Source organism: Agelaius tricolor, unplaced genomic scaffold (assembly GCF_023055355.1).
Source record: "Agelaius tricolor isolate 1412-34295 unplaced genomic scaffold, bAgeTri1.0.p SCAF_10, whole genome shotgun sequence".
Lineage (NCBI taxonomy): Eukaryota > Metazoa > Chordata > Aves > Passeriformes > Icteridae > Agelaius > Agelaius tricolor.
The window spans coordinates 24,930,149-24,949,956 of NW_027269270.1; the positions used below are offsets into that span (position 1 = coordinate 24,930,149).

Here is a 19,808-nt window from a genome sequence, read left to right on the forward strand (position 1 = left end):
ATTATCTGTGGAGTGGTCAGTGTATTGCATTTACACCTTGTTAATCCTGCTGTAGCAGCATAACAGATTTATGATACAGACAGACAACTCACAGAAATTATATTCCTGGTTGTATTTCAAAGCCAGCCTGAACTGCAGAATTAAAACATGAAAAGTGGAAGGACCTATATGGTCATCTATTCCCCACTGCCAGTGAAGAACTCGGCTTCAGGTAAACTATGGATGGGAAATGAGCTCTGCTGTCCTGTGCAGTATCAGGGCTGAAAAACTTAGCACGTCTGGTTTTAAACTCCTACCTTCTCCCTCCCATGGGGTGCTGCTGACTTCTGGAGGGCTCTGTCCTGGCACTCAGGCTTGTCTGCGTGGATCTGCTTGCAAGATTGCTGCCCTGAGCAACTAGCCTTGAAGACAAAGCACAGGCCTGTGCCCCATTTAAGTCCTACTTTATATTCCAGCCTGCTTGCAAAACCCTTTTTAGTCCCTAAGCCTTGCTGCACTTACTTCATTGTATTGCAGCGCTTCGAAGCCAGAAGGATTGGCACACTCTAAACACAGGCACAGGGGCAGAGCAGCAGGCCATAGGTGATGGGGACAGGGACAAGGTAGTCTTCACATTTAGTTGCCATGTTTTCCATTCCATTCCATGGCTTCCAGAAGGCTCTGTTTGTTTAGAGTCTCATTTTAACAGGCTCTTGTCTTGTGTTTACACCATGCACAGGGACAAAGACAAATGCTGTATTTCTTACTTGTTTATTCTCTGGTGTCTCTGGGTCAGCATTCGGTTGGGAAGGGTTTTTGCTTAAAGTCGTCAATGGGCAGATGAAAATCCAGTTCCTTGAAGTATCAAAACATGAGCCAGTATAAACTAGTTGCAGCATGGAACTGGAGAGGATGGGGAAAGAGTAATGTTCTTGCTAAGTGTGAAATCTTATCTTGGAAGAGCAGGAAATGCAGTTTGTAGACATTTGGTACAAATACAAAATATATACTTCTAGGTAGAGAAGTCCAATTCATTTAACGTGTTAAAAGCTCAGTGTGCCCAGAGAGCCCATGCTCTCAGCTTTGTTGGATTTTAGCTAATTTGCTGAAAATAAGTAAATAAATGCTATGCATGCCCACAGCTGTGCAGCTGGAATTTTCCAGCTACAACAAACAGGAGCAGCTGAGGGCTTCATGGATTGGTCTCCTTTTAACTCTGTTGGCTTACTTTAGCCATTTTGTCATTATCCATGTGAGAATTCAGTAATGTCTGGCCCCTGGCATTCAAAGACAGAGTCCACTGCTGGTTTGCTGTTTGCAGTCGGAGGACGGTGCAAGATCTGACCTGGTCCAAGAGGCACAGGTTTCAGTGACCCAGAGCTCAGATTGATGCAACCCATGCTGTAACTCACCTGGTTTCCTAATGGGTTGCTGCGAGACCTGACATTTGAAGCAGGCTGCCCTAGTGAGATTGGTGGTGGTGAGAAAGGGAACTGGAGTTCTGGGGCTTATCCTGGGCTCCCACTTACACAGTGCAGGCATTGGCTCCCTCTTTGTCCACTGTAGGTCGCTATGAAAACAGATTCAGGTTTTTCATTTAAGACTGATGCAGCACAGTACTGGTTATTTAGATCTAGTCAAATACAGAATGGCTTCAGGTTATTTGAAATGTTGTGCTTTTTTCCCTCAATTACAGTTCCTAGTACTTCTTTATACCTATTTGTCTGCCCCCTCCCTTCTACTGTTTGCATCAATATTCCATTATCAGCTGCTTTTGCTGGCAGACACTAACCCTGCTTCCAAATTGTCTTCATCAAGGGAGGACAACTGTTTCAAGGAGATTCAATTCACAGTGTCAAGCACCAGCAAAGAAGATTTAAAACCAGGGGAGGTGACTGATTTAGGGAATCAAATCAAAAGCCCCAGTAACATAAGTCTAGATGTAATGAGCTGCTTTTATTCCTGACTTCTTTTTCAGGGGATGTGAAATGTTTTGGAGAGGATTGTTATGCACTGGCTTTTGGTGTCCCAGCAGCACTGATGGTGTTGGCACTTGGTGAGTGGAAATAGGAGTTACCAGTTTTGAGTCTGTGGACAGATGAGAAAATGCACAAATTCACTAATTCTGGATGGATACTGTGATGGGAAATGAAAGGGTTCAAGGTCACCTAACAATTCCCAGTTCAGAACAGCAATAAATAGCAGTAGTTGATGGATGGTGGGTTGAGCATGGTTTTACTGTTATCTTTTATTGTGATTCTGTTAAGGGGGTGGTCTCATGGATGTTTACAGTATAATTGCTTTGCTCTAATGCAAAAGCACCAAAATGATTCTCCTGATGGCTTGCAGCTTTGCCTATGAGCAGACATGGCCTTTGAGCTGCAATCTGAGCAGTCCTTAGAGATCCCCAGCTTATAGAACAGAAGCTTAACATGGCACTTCTAACCTTTCCATGGGCTTCGTGCAGTTCAAGGCCATGTTCAATGGCTCAGACTTCTGCTGCTGAATCTGTGTGCTGCAGAAGGAGCTAGATGAGATGTTAGTTTGTTCTGAGCTGTCTTACTTTGCTTGGCTGAAGTAATTCCCACAATTGCAGTGACAACTTATTATTATGTTGCAATAAAAAAATCCTTATTGTCCAAGTGTCAGGAGACAGCCACAATCCCTGTGCTTCTTAACACTTGCATCTTAACCCCATTAATGTACTTGTCAAGATTTCTTCTTCAATCTTTATAAAACATTCAACAATCTCCCCATTTTTAATGTTACTCCTTTGGTAGCCAGTACAGAGGACACCCCATCAGCTTTAGTATCACAGCTGCAAGCTCTGAGAAGACCAGTTCCCTTATTATACTGCATGTGTGAGCTTTTGACACAGCATGGGGTGACTTCTCATTCTGCTGGTTACCTTCACTGAGAGACCAAGCAGTTGTGTGATTTCACTGCAGCATCTGGAATTTGAAAAGTTTGTCCCCCAGAGAATGTGAATGTTGCTGTTTCCACTCAAATTTCCATCAGGGAGAAGAATCAGGAAACTGAAGAAATGTTATCAGGCCACAGCTAACATTGCAGCAATTATTTTCAAAAAAGTGCATGGTCACGGGCCTGAGAAGGTTCTATTTTCCCCTGTGGCCTGTTCCTATCAGTTTAGGGCCCCACTGTGTGCACCATGCTGTGCTGAATGTTTCTAGCACAGCAGTAGTTGCCCAGGGGAAAATGAACGTGTAAATATTGCAGTTTCAGTGAGGGCATTGGTGGAAATGTGTTTTTAGCTAGTGTCCTGCTGCCAGATTCCACGTCCTGCCTGGCAAAGCAGCTCTCTGTTCTTTTGTAACATGCTAAAATGCTCTGGGAAGTGATATATTTGACTATGTGAGTAGCATGCAGAAGTGGAGAAAATACCCTTTAGGCCCTGACTGGCACTCTCCCTGTGTGGCAAGGGATAGCAAGGATAGATTTAGAGGCAGATTTAGAGCAAGATTTTCTGGGCTGCTACTGCTCCTGAAGGATGGGGTAGATTGATACCATTTAATTCCAAATTCTAAACCTAAAGCAGGAACATAAGCTCCCAAAGGAGTCAATGGCATCACCAAAAGGTGTTCAGCAAACCTAATCACATTTTTAAAAGCACGAACATTTTCACAGGGAAATGCTAAAAATTATGTAGTGCAGCTACCCACTCTGGGTGACTTGCACAAATGCAAAGTGCTACTCACCTAAACTGACTTCAGAGGTGTCTCAAGTTCTGCAAGTCAAACCTGGGTGCTAAAAGTCTTCATAATCAGGTAAAAGCAAAGGTGTGTTCCCTGCAGTGTCTCAGGCTTCCTGTGTTAGGACAGAAGTATCTGCTATTCTCTATTGCCTATGGATTGACCCAGACAACTGGGTAGTTTTAAAAGCTCAGGTTAGTTAATTATATGCATTTCATGCTCAGTTTTAAGGTGCTTCTCCCCACTAATCTCTTTGGAATTCCAGTGTCCTCGAAGACTCTCATAGAACTGGATAAATGATACACAATCAGGTAACTCCATCTCTGACAGGATTTTGCAGTCTCATTCTGATATTCTTTGTGCTTTGAGGGAGAAAACCAGGATAAAACAGTATCTTAAATTGTATATCCCTTTGTGGAAATCATAAATGGAGGTAATTTCTGTTAACATCTCTGTGTGAGGCAGGGATCTTTGGGCAGTTTCCATTGAAATGTGTGTGAGATGCAAGTGCACAGGGCCTGTGCTGTATCTGGATTAATCCTCACAGGTTTCCAATGGGTTGATTTCCAACATCAGGTGCAGCAATTAAATGTGAATTGTACTATAAGTTTCATCTACAAAAAACATAGACAAAGTGAATTTTCAAAGTTTTGTTTCCCAGAGTGAATCAGATGTGGAGGTGCCTATTGTGCCAGAGCAGATATTAGGACAGTGGTGACTTTCTAGGGATCACACTGCCTCTTGTAGGATGTTGCATTTTCTTCCATCTGTAGGCATTAAAGGACTCCTGTATATTCATTTAGTTAGAAGTGCAGTCCTGTGTGCCCCAAGGGCAGAGCATTTCTGTTGAATACAGGGGTGGGTGATCCTTCCCTGAAGCCAGTGCAGGATTGAGCTTCAGCCATGCGAATCCACATTTGGATAATAATTTTTTTTCAGTTGTGTTCATTGCTGGAAGTGGACTGTACAGAAAAACACCACCACAAGGAAATGTCTTGCTGGAAGTGTGCAAATGCATTGGTGTAAGTGTGTGTAATTTTCTTTTTCATGTGTGAGTCAGAGGTTGCAGGACAAAAAGATGCAAAGAGAAAGGGGAGGTGACTTTTGGAGTTCTTCTCTATGCTGCTTTGGGATGTCTTGCAGATGAGCTGTAAGGACTTAGAAACACATTTAGGTCCTAGTTTATTTTTTCATCTTTTCAATTGTTTTCCCTTAGCTCCACAAACTGTTCAGTTGATGTCCACCTAATAGAACCACACGTGGCAGATGCTGGTGGAAACTGAACTGAAAGGAAAATTCAGAAACTCAGAGAGTATCAGATATATGACTTCCTTTTTATTCAGTTGAATAATTTTTCTGAACTTTATCAGTTCAGCAGACAGTAATAGCACACATTCACATTATGGACATTCAGCATGTTCATGTAAATGCAAGAGACACTTGCTGAAGTTGCATTAGAGCCTTATAAATTGTTTTTCATGGTGTGTGAGCTGAATACAGTATGTGAAAAATACTCTCTTATTATTAGGTGGATAATGATGTTTCTATTTCAGGAAGCTGTTGCTAACAGCAGATGTTTTCTCTTTATCTAGGTCAGTCCTAGTGCCAAATTTACCTTGGGGAAACAGGCAGGATCTTAAAGACAGGATTTCTAAGTGAGGTCTGCCACTTTTTTTGTCAGTGTGTTCAGTGACTGGAGCACACAGCATAAACAGGCCAGGAGCTGGACTTCAGTGACCCTTGTGGTACCCTTCCAACTCAGGATATTCTAAGATTCAGTGATTCTCTGATTCATTGCCCCTTCATACCTTTAATCAACCGATGTCATAGAAACTTCCCTGCAGATAATTCATCATAAAGCCTCCAATCTGAGACTTTAGAGGTATCCAGCAACCCACCCCCTCTATGTTCTGGCACTACTTACATTTGGAGATGGGGAAGGTAGCCTTGAGTTGGGAGTGTGACAAGGGCAGGTATGGCATGAGTGAGTTACTCACCTGTTTTTCTCCCTAGTTTGCTATTAAAAACCGGCTGAAAAACCGCTCCCCTGAGATTCCAAAGAGAGATCACTGGCTGGACTGGGCTTCAGAAAAATACTCAGTGAGTGATGCTCTACCTGGTAGGTTTGGAGTGGGAAGGGGAAGATAGGCAGACAGACAGGGGAGAGAGTAGGACTAGCCTGGCCACACCATTCCTCACATGCATTTTCCTGTCCCTTCCCACATCTGTACTCTCCTGACCCTTAATGGACGGTTTAGGTGCTGCACTGAAATTTAGAAATGCAAACATATCCCATGTCACAAGGAAGAGCAATGGAGAACTGCCATGCAGAAAGAAATAGGAGTTATGCTTTGTGGCTTGAATCACCTGTTGGCTTTACACCCCTACCTTACCTTTTTGCCTGTTCCCTTTTAGAAACAGCTGATTGGGGAGGTCAAAATGGTGACTCGTGTTCTCTTCCTCTTCATACCACTGCCAATGTTCTGGGCCCTGTTTGATCAGCAGGTACAGTACAGTGGGTACAGCTCTGCCTGCCAGCCTTGGTTGGCACCTCTGTCCTTTTGGGGTAATTCCAAACCATCCTGGGGACACAGCACGCCATATTCCTACCAAGTGTCCAGGGCCTTCCACCATCACTCCTGGTCAGCCCTTCAGAGTCCTGCAAAGTGTCTGGCACAGGAGAATGAGAGGGGAGAATGTGACCTGCCTAATGACAAGTGTTACAGGGAAGGGAAGGAATAGATGGGAAATAAGACCTCCATCACTGTCATCTTCTCTGTCTCCGTGTTTTCTAGCCCCACAGAACATCTTGAAGGCTTCACTGCTGTCTGTTTTCTCTTTAGGGATCCAGGTGGACTTTGCAAGCCACAAAAATGAATGCTGATTTTGTAAGTACTTAATGTCATCAGGGCTGGTAAGACTAGTAGTAACATCCCCGCTCTTGCTTATTAACCGGAGTCTTGCAGTACTAAGAGCGTCTGCTTGGTGAATCTGGGTGAGTCTCACTTCTGGTGATTAGAAGCCAGAGGCTCTGTTCATGCAGCCATGTTCAGTTCATCACAACTCATCTCAGCTAGAAGTGAGGGCTGGGGAGATCAGCAGCCTACAAGGTCAGGGGTGCTGACCTGCTGGCAGCCAGTGGCCCTGTGACCTAGAGCAGGTAGGATTTTCAACCTGCTGCCCCCATGGAAAGCAGACAAGTTACTCAGCCCTTTTAAGGTGTGACTAGAGCTGTTGTACATTTCTTCACTGGATCACTTGGTGATACATTAATGAAGCCTCTCAAAACCAGCAGGAACCTTGTGTATATGTTAAAGATGTGATAGGGATTAATTAGCTAGTTTCCATAAAGGTCTTCAAAGGTGTGAATGGCTACAGTAGCAGATAAATGTAGATCAGCTATCTGCCTGAAGGTGTCCCCACACTGGGCTGTTTTTCAGCCCCATATGTGTTTTAATAGGCCATCTAGATCTGTTTAGACATACATGTTTTAACAGGCCATCTAGGTCTTGCCTGCAGATGCTCACATCAAAATCTAGGATTGTAAGTGTCCATTTTCCAGTTTAAAATTGTCTTAAAGCCACAAATCTGAGACCTTCTATGTCACTCCTGTTAAATTTGGGCTCTCAGTATGTGATACTGATTAGGCTTAATTAGTTCAAATGAGGCATGAAAAAGACTACACCTTGGGTAATATTTATCCACCTCAGAAAGACAGAACAAAGTCCATGCAGTCTATGTGATGTATATCTAAAACATTAGTTTTCTGGTGTTTTGCTCACATGCACTTAGTGATCCATTAGCAGGAGAGCTAAGTATCACCAGGTGTCACTACTGGCCTCTCCCAGGTGAGGAAAATAGATTCAAGGCTTTTTTTTTTGTCACACCAACTTGGATAGCTCCTTGGCTTTTGTTTCAGTCTCCTCTGCTCTCCCCTCTTGAGCTGCCCCACCTCAAGAAGGTGAAAATTAACTGCAGCATTGGAATGATCCCACCCTTAGGCTTGTTGAAGTTCATGTTTGTAAAACTCTGTGACTTTCAGTTCTGTAGACAAGGGCTCAGCTAGGAAGTCTGGAGTCAAATAGGGAATGGTTTAGTGTCAGATGAAGTATTTGCAGGCTCATTTCCTAATGGCACATTTCTATAGTGTGTGCAAAGTAGCAGGAGGGGGCATTTGCCTGGTATTTTTCCACTCTCCCAGGATGCAGCTGTGGGCAGAGACAGGCAGCCAGTCTAGACTCTGCTCAGGACAGGACTGGCAGACAGGAGAGAACCCCCCAGTATTTTCTTGGAAAGACATTATTTCCTTTATAATTTCTTCCCTCCTGCACTCTTCCCCCTGACCCTGAACCCTTCCCCCCATCTTCTTCATCTTAATTTCAAATGAAAAGCATTTAATGGAGTTCAGAAAACCACCAGTCCCTTCCTGGAGACAGGTCCATGGTTCCTTTTGGAGTTTGGGATCCCTCATCCATCCATTCCTGTTGACCTTGCCCATTTGTGGGGCTGGGATAGTGATGCAAGTGTGAGACACCTCTTACAGCCCTGAGGACTCCTGCCTCAAACCTAGAAGTTGCAGTTGTCCAAAGCCTCTTAGATGCAGATGGGGGGAGGAAAGAGGTGTTTGTGCAGCCCACTGGCTCAAGGATGGTCTTCTATTATCCTTTGGGGAACCTGGGAGAAATCATGGGGTCCTGAAGCTTGGGAACACTCACTTATAGGATTGGGGCTTTTCACTTCATAGAAGCAGGGAGGGAGGAAGCTGGAAGCCTGCCTCTCAGCTTGGACACTTACCACCCCTATCCTCCTCCCCTCACCTAGTTCATGGCTCAGCCAGCCTGAAGGATGGGCCTCAGTACCTGTCACAAGCTGTGTCACAGCTGCCAAATACCAAGGATTGAGTGCAGCTTCCTTCTGCAAAATGATCTTATTAAACACTGTGTCCTTAGACAAAAAGTGTCAAGAACACAATATCAGCTGCTAAAGCCAACATAAAGCATTTGAGGAAACCACCTTGGCTGCAAAGGCCTCTCTGGGACCGATTGCTTATTTACCATATGCACTGATATGTTATAGTGTTTATGAATCACTTGGACTGTCTTTTTGTTTCAGGGAATATATGTCCTTCAGCCTGACCAAATGCAGGTAAAAGACATTACAGGGTAGGAAATAACCCTTTGAATGTATCTTCTTCTTTTCTCTCATTTATATTTTTCTCATGGGACCAGTGGCCATTCTCTGCTCCTTTTCAAGGTGATAGCAGTGCCCCTGCTGCTTGCTGTGGTGTGGCTTCTGCCTTATTGTTGACAGGCTGCTTTGCAAGCCTGGGGTTCAGAAGACCCTGAGGATGTCCTAATGCAGAAGTTGACTCCTGCAGAACAGTGCAGAGGTGTGGGGTAACATACCACCATAATAATTCTTGAGGTAGTGCTGGCATGTGGAGAATACAACTTGTATCTCCTTTTAACAGGCTCCTGTCCTGGGATGAACGTTATTCTTAAAATATGTTTGGTTCCTCCCTTTCTGCAGGGGAGATGAAAACATGAAAGCAAGATGGTGCTATGTTGTCACAGTTGATTACAATTCTTATGGTGAATAGCTCTGGAGAAATTCAAAGCTGTTCTGTTCCCTGAAATCTTCCTTTGGAACTGAAACAACATTTCTCCCTGCTTGTTCTTCATTGCTCTCTATTTTCTTGCTTTGCCACTTCTGGCTGGCAGACAAGCTGTGCCCCTACCGGGAGAAACTTTGTTCCTGGGGGATTACTTGGTTGTGTTGAAGTGTGAGAAATTGCCAATCTCACAGAATAGTGCCTGTTCCTCTGGGATTTTGCCCAAGATGTTTCCATTATTGCTGATTTGTTGTAAGGTCCCACCACAGCACCAAAGGTCACCTGTCTCTATTGTCAGTGGGGTTTGTACTCTTTAAAAACATCATCTTTCAGTTCTCTCTCCAGGGAAACTGGGCCACTGATGCTTTCTTGCCTCTTGGAGAGGAGGATATGAACAAAATATATTCATGCCTGTGAAAACTAAATAGCAGAAGCTGTTAAGTGCAAACTGTGATTATATTTTAAAAGGAGGTTTTAAGTGTTTGTCCATGTCCCTTCTGTAATGGAATTATTTCTGGAGGACAGTGCTTTATGGGTTTAATTACTAAAAGTTGCTTTCTAGTCACTGAACTCCCATTCTTTTGTATTGCAGTTCTTAAATCCACTTCTTATTCTTGTCTTCATCCCAATTTTTGACTTTGGGCTCTACCCCCTGATAAACATGTGCAAATTGAATTTCACGTAAGTACTTGGGGACAGTGCAAATGCACCTGTGCTTTTTCTTTTGCTGTAAATGTGCAGAATAGCTTTTAAGGAAGAGAAATACAAATTTCCATTCACCTTTCCCAATACTTGAGTATACTTCAGTCCTAAGAGGCGGCATCACCCTCTTCCACAGAAGGGAGTGACTAATTTCCCCATGGAAATGCCAGAGGGTAAAACTCAATGTTGGATTCTGCTCTGTACAGATTTTTCCAAAAGCAGATACGAGTAGTCTCATTTTGAATTTGATCAACGTGTTTTCCGCCTTGTTTCCCAGGTCATGCCTAAATAATTCCCTCCCTGAAAAAGTCCCCATGGGACCAAATTCATGGTCCCATGCTGGCTAGGATCTTCCACATGAGCCAAGCATTTTATCCTTAGTCTATGTTGGCAAGAAGTGCAGTGTAATAGGAGCAGACCTCAGGTTGTTTATGAGACCCACTTTATGCAATTTGTGTAAATTAACTTCAGAGTATCTGTATTCTGCCTCTGTGGACTGATGCCCTGTAGCAGTGCAAGTACATTATGTGTACTCTTGGAGTGCCTTTGTCAGTGGAATTTCAGCTGAAAGGACACAAGTTTCTATGCCCCAGCACCACTTCTGCATGTGAGCCATAGCATGGGAAAGGGTAATGAGTGGGGTGACTGGCTTAAAAAGCATATTCCAAATCCAAACTAAAATGCTGGACAGACAAAACCACATAAAATGGGGGTGGCAGGTGCCTCAGAAACCTTCCCCTTCACCCTGCTGGTGAAGGGGAAGGCTTTCCCACCATTTGAATTACTTGCGCCTGAAGACATATCAAAAACATTGTCCAGCCCTGCAGTGGTGCCCCTTTTGGAGGATACACATCAGAGCCTGTGCTTCTCCCTGATACCATTGTGAGCCCACGGCCTGGACTGTGCCTTGACTTGGCAGAAAACTTCCTGATCCAGAACCAGATTTGTCTCAAATCTCAACAACTCAATACTCATATTGAATCTGCTGTTCTGGACATGAATTATTCTGATTTATATCAGATTTTCTCACGTAATTCTGGTAAAGTTGCACTAGCTTTGCCTTGAGTTTAAAAGAAAGCTCTTTATTTCCTAGAAATGTAAATGTATTGGCATGAGAAATAACCCAGAATGATGCCCCAGATGGTCAGAAACATTGAGGACATAAACTACACATTTTTCTATTCCTTATTCCCACTGCTAAATAGAATGTTACTTTTCTTTTGCCTTTCCCAAAAGGGACTTGAAGATACATAATTTCTGGTGTTTCTTCCAACATCATAGATTAACATAAAGTCATGAGCTATTCCCACTAGAAGAGCTGGGAAAAAGATAATATGAAACTTGCAAGGAAGGAACTTCTTTTCATGGCATATCAGTTTTAATTGGCCTCAGTGAGTGCTGGCCTCATGCAGAATAATAAAATAGTTTTAAGTTAAGAGATTGGCAATATAAACAGCCTGTCATCCTGAGTGCCACCTGTCGGACAGTTTATTACATGGTTCTGGCACATCTTTGGCTCTGAGGAATGGTATTCTATAGTTTAAATCACTTTTTTTTCCTTAATGGCACCTCTTTCATTTGCTCCATAGACCTATTAGGAAAATGGCAACAGGTATGATCCTTGCAGGGCTGGCATTTGGACTTGCAGCCATTATAGAAGTCAAAATAAATGTAAGTAAAGCACAAGGCATTCCTCAGAAATACTTTCTTTCCATGGGTTGTTATTAGTGATGTCTGGTAGATAATCCTTTAAGCCATTGTGCTCCTTTATGAAAGTTTGTAATGTTTTCTTTACAATTGAGCATACTGATCCAGTTGCTAATGATAATTCTTACCTTGTCTACTTTTCCCTCTCTTTGTCTCTGTGTCTTTCTTTCTAGTCTTTGCAGTTTTGCTGTGCTGGTCATCTGTATTGGTCTATATTCTAGATTTCCATCGTCAAAGTGCTTGACAGACATCTAGTTAATGCTAGTGATTAATTTCCGAAAGGTAGTCTGTTCTCTCTCCTATTTCTTGCTGTAGCTTGCCTATACTTTTCTGTTTGGGGTCTTTTGTGTGTGTGTGGTGGTTTTGGTTTTTTTAATTGTTTTAAAATTTTAAAATGTAATCACTTTCCTGCTTTATGATGGGGATGGCTTTTTTCACAAGCCAAAGTGTTTCTCTGGAGAGGCAGGTGAATGCTGACACAGACATCAAGGACTGCCAGGCATCCCCAGAGAGGATGGCAGCACATCTCTTATAAATTCCATGTTAGCTCCTGCAGATTTGTACTGTTTGTTTCTGGTTCATGACCAGCATTGTGTAGACTTTGGCTGACCTTTGTCTCGCAAAAGTTACTATAGGATTAATTTTTAAAGCTTCTATGTATACCTAAAACATTCTGTTAGAGTGGCTGGCTCACAGCCCTGGATTAACATCTGCTGGTTCCTCAGGTGAATCCCCTAACGAGCCTCCCACTGAAATGAGACTCTGTGGGTTCAGGTCTTTTTTCTGCTCTCTTTATGTGAGCAAAGAAATGCTCTCATTGCCACCACCAGAATCTCTGGCCAAGTGCCAAAGTTTGCTCTGGCTGGGGGTGAAAGGTTCCCTCTGCCTGTGCATGAAAATTTTACCCTAAAGGCATTTTAAGATCTAGCAAAGAGGAGGGTAAGATGGTCCACCTTCGCATGTCTGTGGGTAGCAGAAGTGAAAAGCTACAGTAATGGAATTTGCTGGATAATATTATCTGCCTGTTGGTCCAGAGCAACATATGGATACAAGGAAATCAGCTCATTCTGACTTCTTTGGCAGTGTGTCTCCCCACCCAGTTAGGTTCAAAATGCCCTGCCTGCAATACCCAAATTATCAGATAAGATAGAAGAAAAATAAATAGCTCTGCAGTATTGCTTGCAGCTACTTGAAAATAAAATGAGAAAAAAAGAGAAGTCAAAAAAATATTAGCTCTGCAGGTAGTACAAGGCTGACACTGATTGATGTACTCTTTCTAGGAAATGGTTCCTGACAGAAGGAGATACCTCAGTGCTGGAGGCATCAGCTTACCTCTCTTAGAAAACAAGGAATAATATCTATACAGTCAGCTGTATAGATAGCAAGGTCCAGTAATGCAAAAGCACTGATTACAGACATGAAGCTGGACTGGGATTTTCAAATCTACTTAACTTCTGGTCTGATTCTTTTCCCAGTCACTAACTGCAGTGGGAAATAATTATTCTTGTCACTGCTTTTGAAAGCTAAGCACAAATTTTTTCATTCTGATATGGCAGTTGGTTAAATCCAGGCATGAGGGAGCTGTATAATGAAAGTTGTGACATTGTTCTACCTCCTCAGTAGGTGTGCAGTCTGTACACTTAGTGGTGTGAAGAGCAATTTTTGGGAGGAATGATGGGTTGGCCATTGAGCTACTATGAGGAAACCTCCCTAAAAATGATTTATGTTCAGTTTTCTCTGAGTGCAACTTCTGTTGAGGAAGGGATGGATAAGTGTCATTACAGAGAGGAAGACTATTATGGCTAAAAATGAAGAGATATTAACGTGCTAATAAAGCATACAGATGGCACTTAAAGCCTTTTACTTTAATTAGGAAACCGATATGCCTCGACTTGTCCCAAAAGAAAGTTTAATTCGGGTCCTGAATTTGGCAAAGAACCCTGTTCAAGTGGCAATCCAAGATAAGGACCTATTTCAGCAGCCTGTGGAGTCTTTTCAGGTAAGCATATATTTGGGACTGAAAGGCCTGACTTGCATGTCATTGAAGAAAGGATGGAGATTTTTACAGGTTTTTTCTAATAAAGCCCACAGATGCAAAAGCTTGTTCTGCTCCATTGCCTTAGAAGTGCATGGGAATAGCTTTACAAATGAAGCATAATATCTCTGTTGTATGAAACGGAAATTGAACATTTGGAGAAGAATTTCCCCAGCAAAGGATACACCTTACATTCACCTGTAATTAGGAATAGAGGATAACAGGATTACAGACTCCCTTAAAGAGGGGATAGTGTTGCACCTGGTAGGAAAATACAAATCCTTTCTTATCTGAAGAAAGTGTAACCAAGTTTATTTTCTTCCACAGAACCCAGCTGAGTACTCAAAATTAATATTGAATGGAGAGCAACAGAGCCTTCACTTCACCCTGCAACATCAAGGATTGACTCTTGCTTTTAACTACACCGTGAAGGAAAAATCAGTATACAGCTTAATTGTTTTTGAGGCAGAAGGAAGCCTATCAAGCCGCTTAGTGAGTGTGGGAGTGAAGTGTAAATACAGTATTAATTCAATGGCTGTGATGCTACAATGGGGTGATAGGCTCATTAATTCATTTGCTCAGTTGCAATGTCTGTCTGATTGCTCTCAGATGGTCTAAAACTCACTTCTTAGCTAGAGGCACTGGATCTGTACACATTTCTGCTGGTTGATTAATAGAGGCGTTGTGGCATCTGAGAGTTTCTGGGCACACTTTAATCCACTGAGTGCTGCAGTGGGAGAGCAGAGTCATGCCTGCTAGGCAGCAGAGCTGGAGAAAGCTGGGGAAACAGAGCCAGGGGTTTTCCCCCAAGATGGCTCTATAAAGCAAAGATGTTAAAGGGGCTCTAGGGCTGGCCATGGAATAAAAGCATCAGAGGAATGATTCTGGGATTAGTTATTGCAAGTGTTTAGTGAAAAAGCACAGAAGGCCCATTTGTTTTGCTGAACAGAATAAATGATTAAACTCATTTCAGGCTCTGCAGTAGAGCTGGCTGTATTTGGACTTTTGTGTATTTCTGCAACAATCAGAGAGGGGCATATGGGATATGGGATGTATAGGGCAGATTCTGATACCTTTTATGCATAGCTGTATCCTAAGAAGCTCTCTTGAAATTCATGGTGTTATTGCACATTGTGGCAGGTGTGTAAATGCCATCAGAATCTGTCCTCATGCTAAAATACCCATTCTCTTTGCAGTTCCTGAGCCTTTTACCTTGCAGGGTAGCCATATCAAGCATTCAATGTTATATAGTAGAAACCATATAACTTTTTTAAAATTAATTTAAAGAATTTATTTTGTCATAGCCTCAAGGTTTTTTGCTGATGATCAGACTTTTTGATTTGGAGTCTGGGGCTCAATAGCACACAAAGTTTCCCTGTGACCCTGAAAGCTGTGTGCTTTCTTTAGGAAATGGATACTTGTGATTTTCATACAGTCTTTAAGAAGCAAAAGCCTTCAACAGGTTTGGAGCATAGCAATCTCAGAGCTCCAGTACATCTATGCTGCCCCAGCTGTCTAGACTGTGCTTAAATTAATGCCCACCCTGGCACAGGCAGGCTCTTATGTGCTAGGAAACATCTGTGCTGTTGGGTGATGCTATTGACCTGTCATTCACAGCTCTAGATAAGGGAGATGTGGAAGACAGTGTGATAAATGATACTTTTCCAGCATTGCAACACAAGGAAAACAGTGCCAGCATCACTGCTGTGTTGCAGGGCTCACCCTCAAGTTACCTCCCTCACTGCTGGGTTGGCCCACTCACTCAGGTGGGAATGCTTTCCTGGAAGAATCCTATCTCAAATTGGTTTCTTCCCCTTTGTGGGCTGTTGAGTAGGCAGGAAATGAATTTGAGAGCTCTGGGGATCATCAGTGAAAACGAGTAATAGTTTGGCTGGTCTGTCTGCAAGGAATGAGAGTATTCATCCCCATGTGTCTCCCATGGAAAAAAAATGATGCTGCCGTTTATTATTTATTGCTCTGACATTTATTATTCACTGTGGCTATTTATTATTTAGGGCATATGTTATTTGTGGGTAGCATATTACTCTGAAGTACAATAGACATTAATAGATATACTGAAATTCTGGATCCCTGGTCTCAGAAACTCAGGGGTTTGCATCAGGGAAAAAAGTGTGGAGAAAGGGCCAGAAAATTTTGAGACAGAGCCAGTTTCTAAAGTCCCTCTTGGCTTGCCTGGGTTCCATCTGTGGGCAGTGCAAATTGAAATTGCCCTGCCATCTTCAGTGGACATGGCACAGCTCTGGATTTCTACCAACCAAGAGCTTTGCTTTGTGTTCTTTTTTTGTGACATACAACCTCCAGGGCAGGGCTGTGACTTAACTGTGTTTTTTCAGTGTTGTACACCAAACAGGTTTCTCCAAATGAGTGTCAATTAACTATCTAGCTGCTGTGCTAGCTGTGGTCTCCAGGAGAGACACTCTCACTCCCCAGTGTGCCCATCCAGATGGCCATTGCAGGGACCTGTCTGCAGGGATCTGCACAAACCAAGCATCTTGGTTTCTCCTACTCTGTGCCTGCATATTAAAACAGTTTAATCTCTTGAGTATTGAGGATCAGGGAAAGCATGAGTGATGCTTTGATCATCAGCATAGTAACCTAGCAGTTCCTCTCTGCTTTAGACTTCTGTGAAGTCTATGAATATGACAAGAATCAGGGTTTGAAAGTTAGGCATTTGGAGATTTTTTAGGAGTGATGCACTTAAGTTTAATTGTAAGTAGTCACTGAAAGATGCCAATGTGGATAATGCTCTCTTGCTAGCTCAAGATCAAGAAAAATACTTTTTTTGGAGAGTGTTACATGCCTCAGTAGAAGGGTGACTGGCTGAAACTCAGCAGCCTGTGTTACAGAAGAGATGAGGAGAAAAGGTATGATCTCATCCTAAGCCCTTGGAGGAGATGAAGTTTTGCCATTGGCTTCACTGTACCAGGGCTCCCCAGCTGTGGCCTGATGTAAAGCTTATGTGAGAGTCCAGTCAATTTCCACAGGCTTTGCAGTATGTGTGTAACTCTGCAGACACCACTGTTGTCTGCCACACATTGTAAGACAGCATTAATAAATATGTTTGATGTTTTTTTTTCTTCCTCTCTTTAGATTACAGACTTGGAAGCAAAGCCAGAAAATGGTTTGGCAGCTGTTAGGTAGGAATGGGGTTTTTTTTGAGGATTTGGCGGTGGTTGGGAGAGGGAAAGTGCTTTTGTCTAATGCATCTGTATGTAACATAGCCCAGATGTTCTCGGGTTGGAATCCAGTCCACACTTCTCATGCAAGACTTGGGTGTCAGCTGTGGAGGCTTGACAGAGTGTCACCTCCCACACATGCCATGCAGAGCTGAGAACTATTGCTGCTCACTGCCTAGGGTAGTCTGGGCTCTGATGGCAACATAAAAGAGCTCCTTCCTTGGAAAAGTGGCAAATTCATCTCCCCGATGAAAGGGAAGCAGCAATTTGGATAGGAACTGTTGCTATGTCCTTTGCAAATTGGCCAACCCATGATGTTCACCCAAACTCATGTACAAGTGTCTACTAAATTGGATGCAGCAACAATTTTACATCCTCATAAACAATTCAGCTGGGCATTGGACTCTGCTTAGTGCACTCTTCCTAATTTGAGCTATCCCATTTAGTCCATGAACACTCCTGTTCTGGTTTGTGCTGGCTGCTGAGGTGCAAAAGATGCAAATTTGCAAAAAAAACTTCAAAAAACAAAACAAACCACCAAACCAAAACCAAACAGACAAAACCCAAAAAAACCCCCAAAGACCCCAAAAAACCAGGATTCCAGCTAGACTTTCTAGAGGATTTGGGCAAGGTGAAATTAGAAAAAAAACCAAAGCAACAAAATGAATCCACCACAAAATAAAAACAAAAAACCAACCAAACAAATAAAACCTTAAAATCAATGTCCAACCCCTTTATCTGAAAACCTGTATAAACAAACTAGGAGAGCAGTATCTCTTCATAGCCCTGTATTTGTGAAGGTTTCTACTGACTAAACACCTTGAAGACTTGATTCAGTCAGAATTTTTTTTGTATTTTCTTGGGGAGATTTTTGACCAAATCCCCAGACTTCCCATTTAAGAATTTGTAAAGAAGTTTCACTAGGAGGAAACTATTTTTGCACTAAAACTTTACTTTTGTTAAGCGCTTGACTAACTTCAGGGATTTCACCCCCACTTAAAGAGCTGAAAAGCAAAATATCTTAAAACATAGGTCAAATGAAAAGCATTTGGTTTTACTATCAGTTTTTGAATTGCCAGAAGGAAACTGTCTTTTGTCTATGAAAAAACACCAAACAAACTGTTCCCATTATAAGTTTTAGTTTTGATGAAGATATCTTATTATGCTGGAAAACTCCTTGCTGCTGGTAGAGGCTGCTTCTTTGCCAGCATGGTGCGTCTGCTCATCAGGATGCACAACTTCAGAGTTTCCTGTGATCAGCTGAGACTCTGTCCCCTCACAGAGCCGTGGAACAGTCACCATAGTGTCACAGAATGGTCTGGGTTGGAAGGGACCTTGAGATCACCTTGTACCAACACCCCTGCCATGGACAGGGACCCCTCCCACTAGAACAGGTTGCTCAAAGCCCGATCCAACCCAGCCTTGAACATTTCCAGGGATGAGGCATGCACAGCTTTGTTGGGCAACCTATTCCAGTGTCTCACCACCTTCATAATGAAGAGATTCTTCCTAAAATCTAACACAATTTAACTCTACCCTCTTTCACTTTAAAGGCATTCCCCCTTGTCCTATAACTCCATATCCTTGTAAGAAGTCCCTCTCCAGCTCTCTTGCAGGACCTCTTCAGGTACTAGGAAGATGCTCTTAGGTCTTCCTGGAGCTTTCTTTTCTCCAGGCTGAACAGCCCCAACTCCCTCGCCCTGTCTTCACAGGAGAGGTGCCTCAGCCCTCTGATCATCTTCATGGCCTCCTCAGAATTTGCTGCAATCTTTGTTGGTCTCTGAAACTGGATTGCCAGGAGGTTCTAGACCCCAAAAAGTGAGGATCAGGTTTCACAAAAAAGAGAGTAAGAGGGTAAACTAATGCAACAGGGAAAATAATCTTGTATTGAAAAACTAGGCAATGAATCAAACAAATATTTTGGTAACTTGCAGAAGAGACTCTCATAAACTTGTGGAATTATAGAATGCTTTGGGAGACTATGCAAACTTCTAAAGTGTCTGCTATTATGCTTCTCCTGCCCTGTGTGACAGGTCAATGAAATATGGTTTCTTTGCAGATTCGTTAATGCTTTGAGCCAAGATGTCAACCTCACCATCGATAGCAAAAGTTTCATTGTTGTTCAGAAAAACTACAGTGCTTCTGAGTACTCACTGCTGGAGAGGGACATGTAAGTCTCTCTTCCCGAGCTGAAGGTCCTTGCTGAGGCATTTCCTTGGGTACAAAGAGACTTTTCTCAGCCTAATAACAAAACCTGCATTGCTATTGTCTTGGCATGTGGTTGTGGGGGCAGATGTTTGTAAAAAGCAGAATTATCAACTCAGTGCAGAGCAGCTGCTCCAGGCCACTCATGTGTGCAGAAGTTTTTATTCACATTATGTGGGGGCCTGGAGGGAAGAGACTGGCCATTCCTGTGCATCTGCCAGTGGAGTAAGGTGGAACATGGTAAAGTCTCCTCTGCCATTTAGTGCCTGCTTTATTTTGTTACTCTCTCAGGCCCAAGCTCCTCGTGTTATGGTTCTCTCAGGGAAAGGCCAGTTCATATTCCACGCTACCAAGTGTTAGTATGTGGGCTGGTAACATCAAGTAGCATTACATGGCTTTGCAGGCTGGGCTTGTTAGACAGGGGCTCCATATGGCCTTGGTTTGGCAGCACTGGAGTTGGCTCTTGTAGGGTATTTCTAGCATTTCCAATGTTTCAAAACAAGCTTCATGGCTTTTCTCTGCATCAGCTCCATCCAAAATATTTATTGCTGCAATTTAGTAGGACGCAGCATCCATTGTGGCAATGCTACTGAGCTTCTGTGCCATCTCGCACATCCAAAATCAGAAGAACAAATATGAAAGCTAATTTGCTCTATTGAAAG

At 42.9% G+C, this 19,808-nt stretch overlaps 1 protein-coding gene across 9 annotated transcripts in view; it reads left to right on the forward strand.

The window, feature by feature from the left end:
• Nucleotides 1-19,808, forward strand: part of SLC15A2 (solute carrier family 15 member 2) — a 61,776-nt gene that overhangs the window by 25,851 nt on the left and 16,117 nt on the right. For all 9 annotated transcript variants that reach the window (XM_071435255.1, XM_071435254.1, XM_071435259.1 and 6 more), the window contains 12 exons: nucleotides 1,958-2,035; nucleotides 4,629-4,711; nucleotides 5,703-5,789; nucleotides 6,105-6,194; nucleotides 6,533-6,577; nucleotides 8,802-8,834; nucleotides 9,893-9,981; nucleotides 11,592-11,673; nucleotides 13,583-13,708; nucleotides 14,072-14,236; nucleotides 16,856-16,902; nucleotides 19,001-19,111. In XM_071435255.1, the coding sequence (XP_071291356.1) occupies nucleotides 1,958-2,035; nucleotides 4,629-4,711; nucleotides 5,703-5,789; nucleotides 6,105-6,194; nucleotides 6,533-6,577; nucleotides 8,802-8,834; nucleotides 9,893-9,981; nucleotides 11,592-11,673; nucleotides 13,583-13,708; nucleotides 14,072-14,236; nucleotides 16,856-16,902; nucleotides 19,001-19,111 (1,036 nt within the window). The remainder of the gene's footprint in view (nucleotides 1-1,957; nucleotides 2,036-4,628; nucleotides 4,712-5,702; nucleotides 5,790-6,104; nucleotides 6,195-6,532; nucleotides 6,578-8,801; nucleotides 8,835-9,892; nucleotides 9,982-11,591; nucleotides 11,674-13,582; nucleotides 13,709-14,071; nucleotides 14,237-16,855; nucleotides 16,903-19,000; nucleotides 19,112-19,808) is intronic.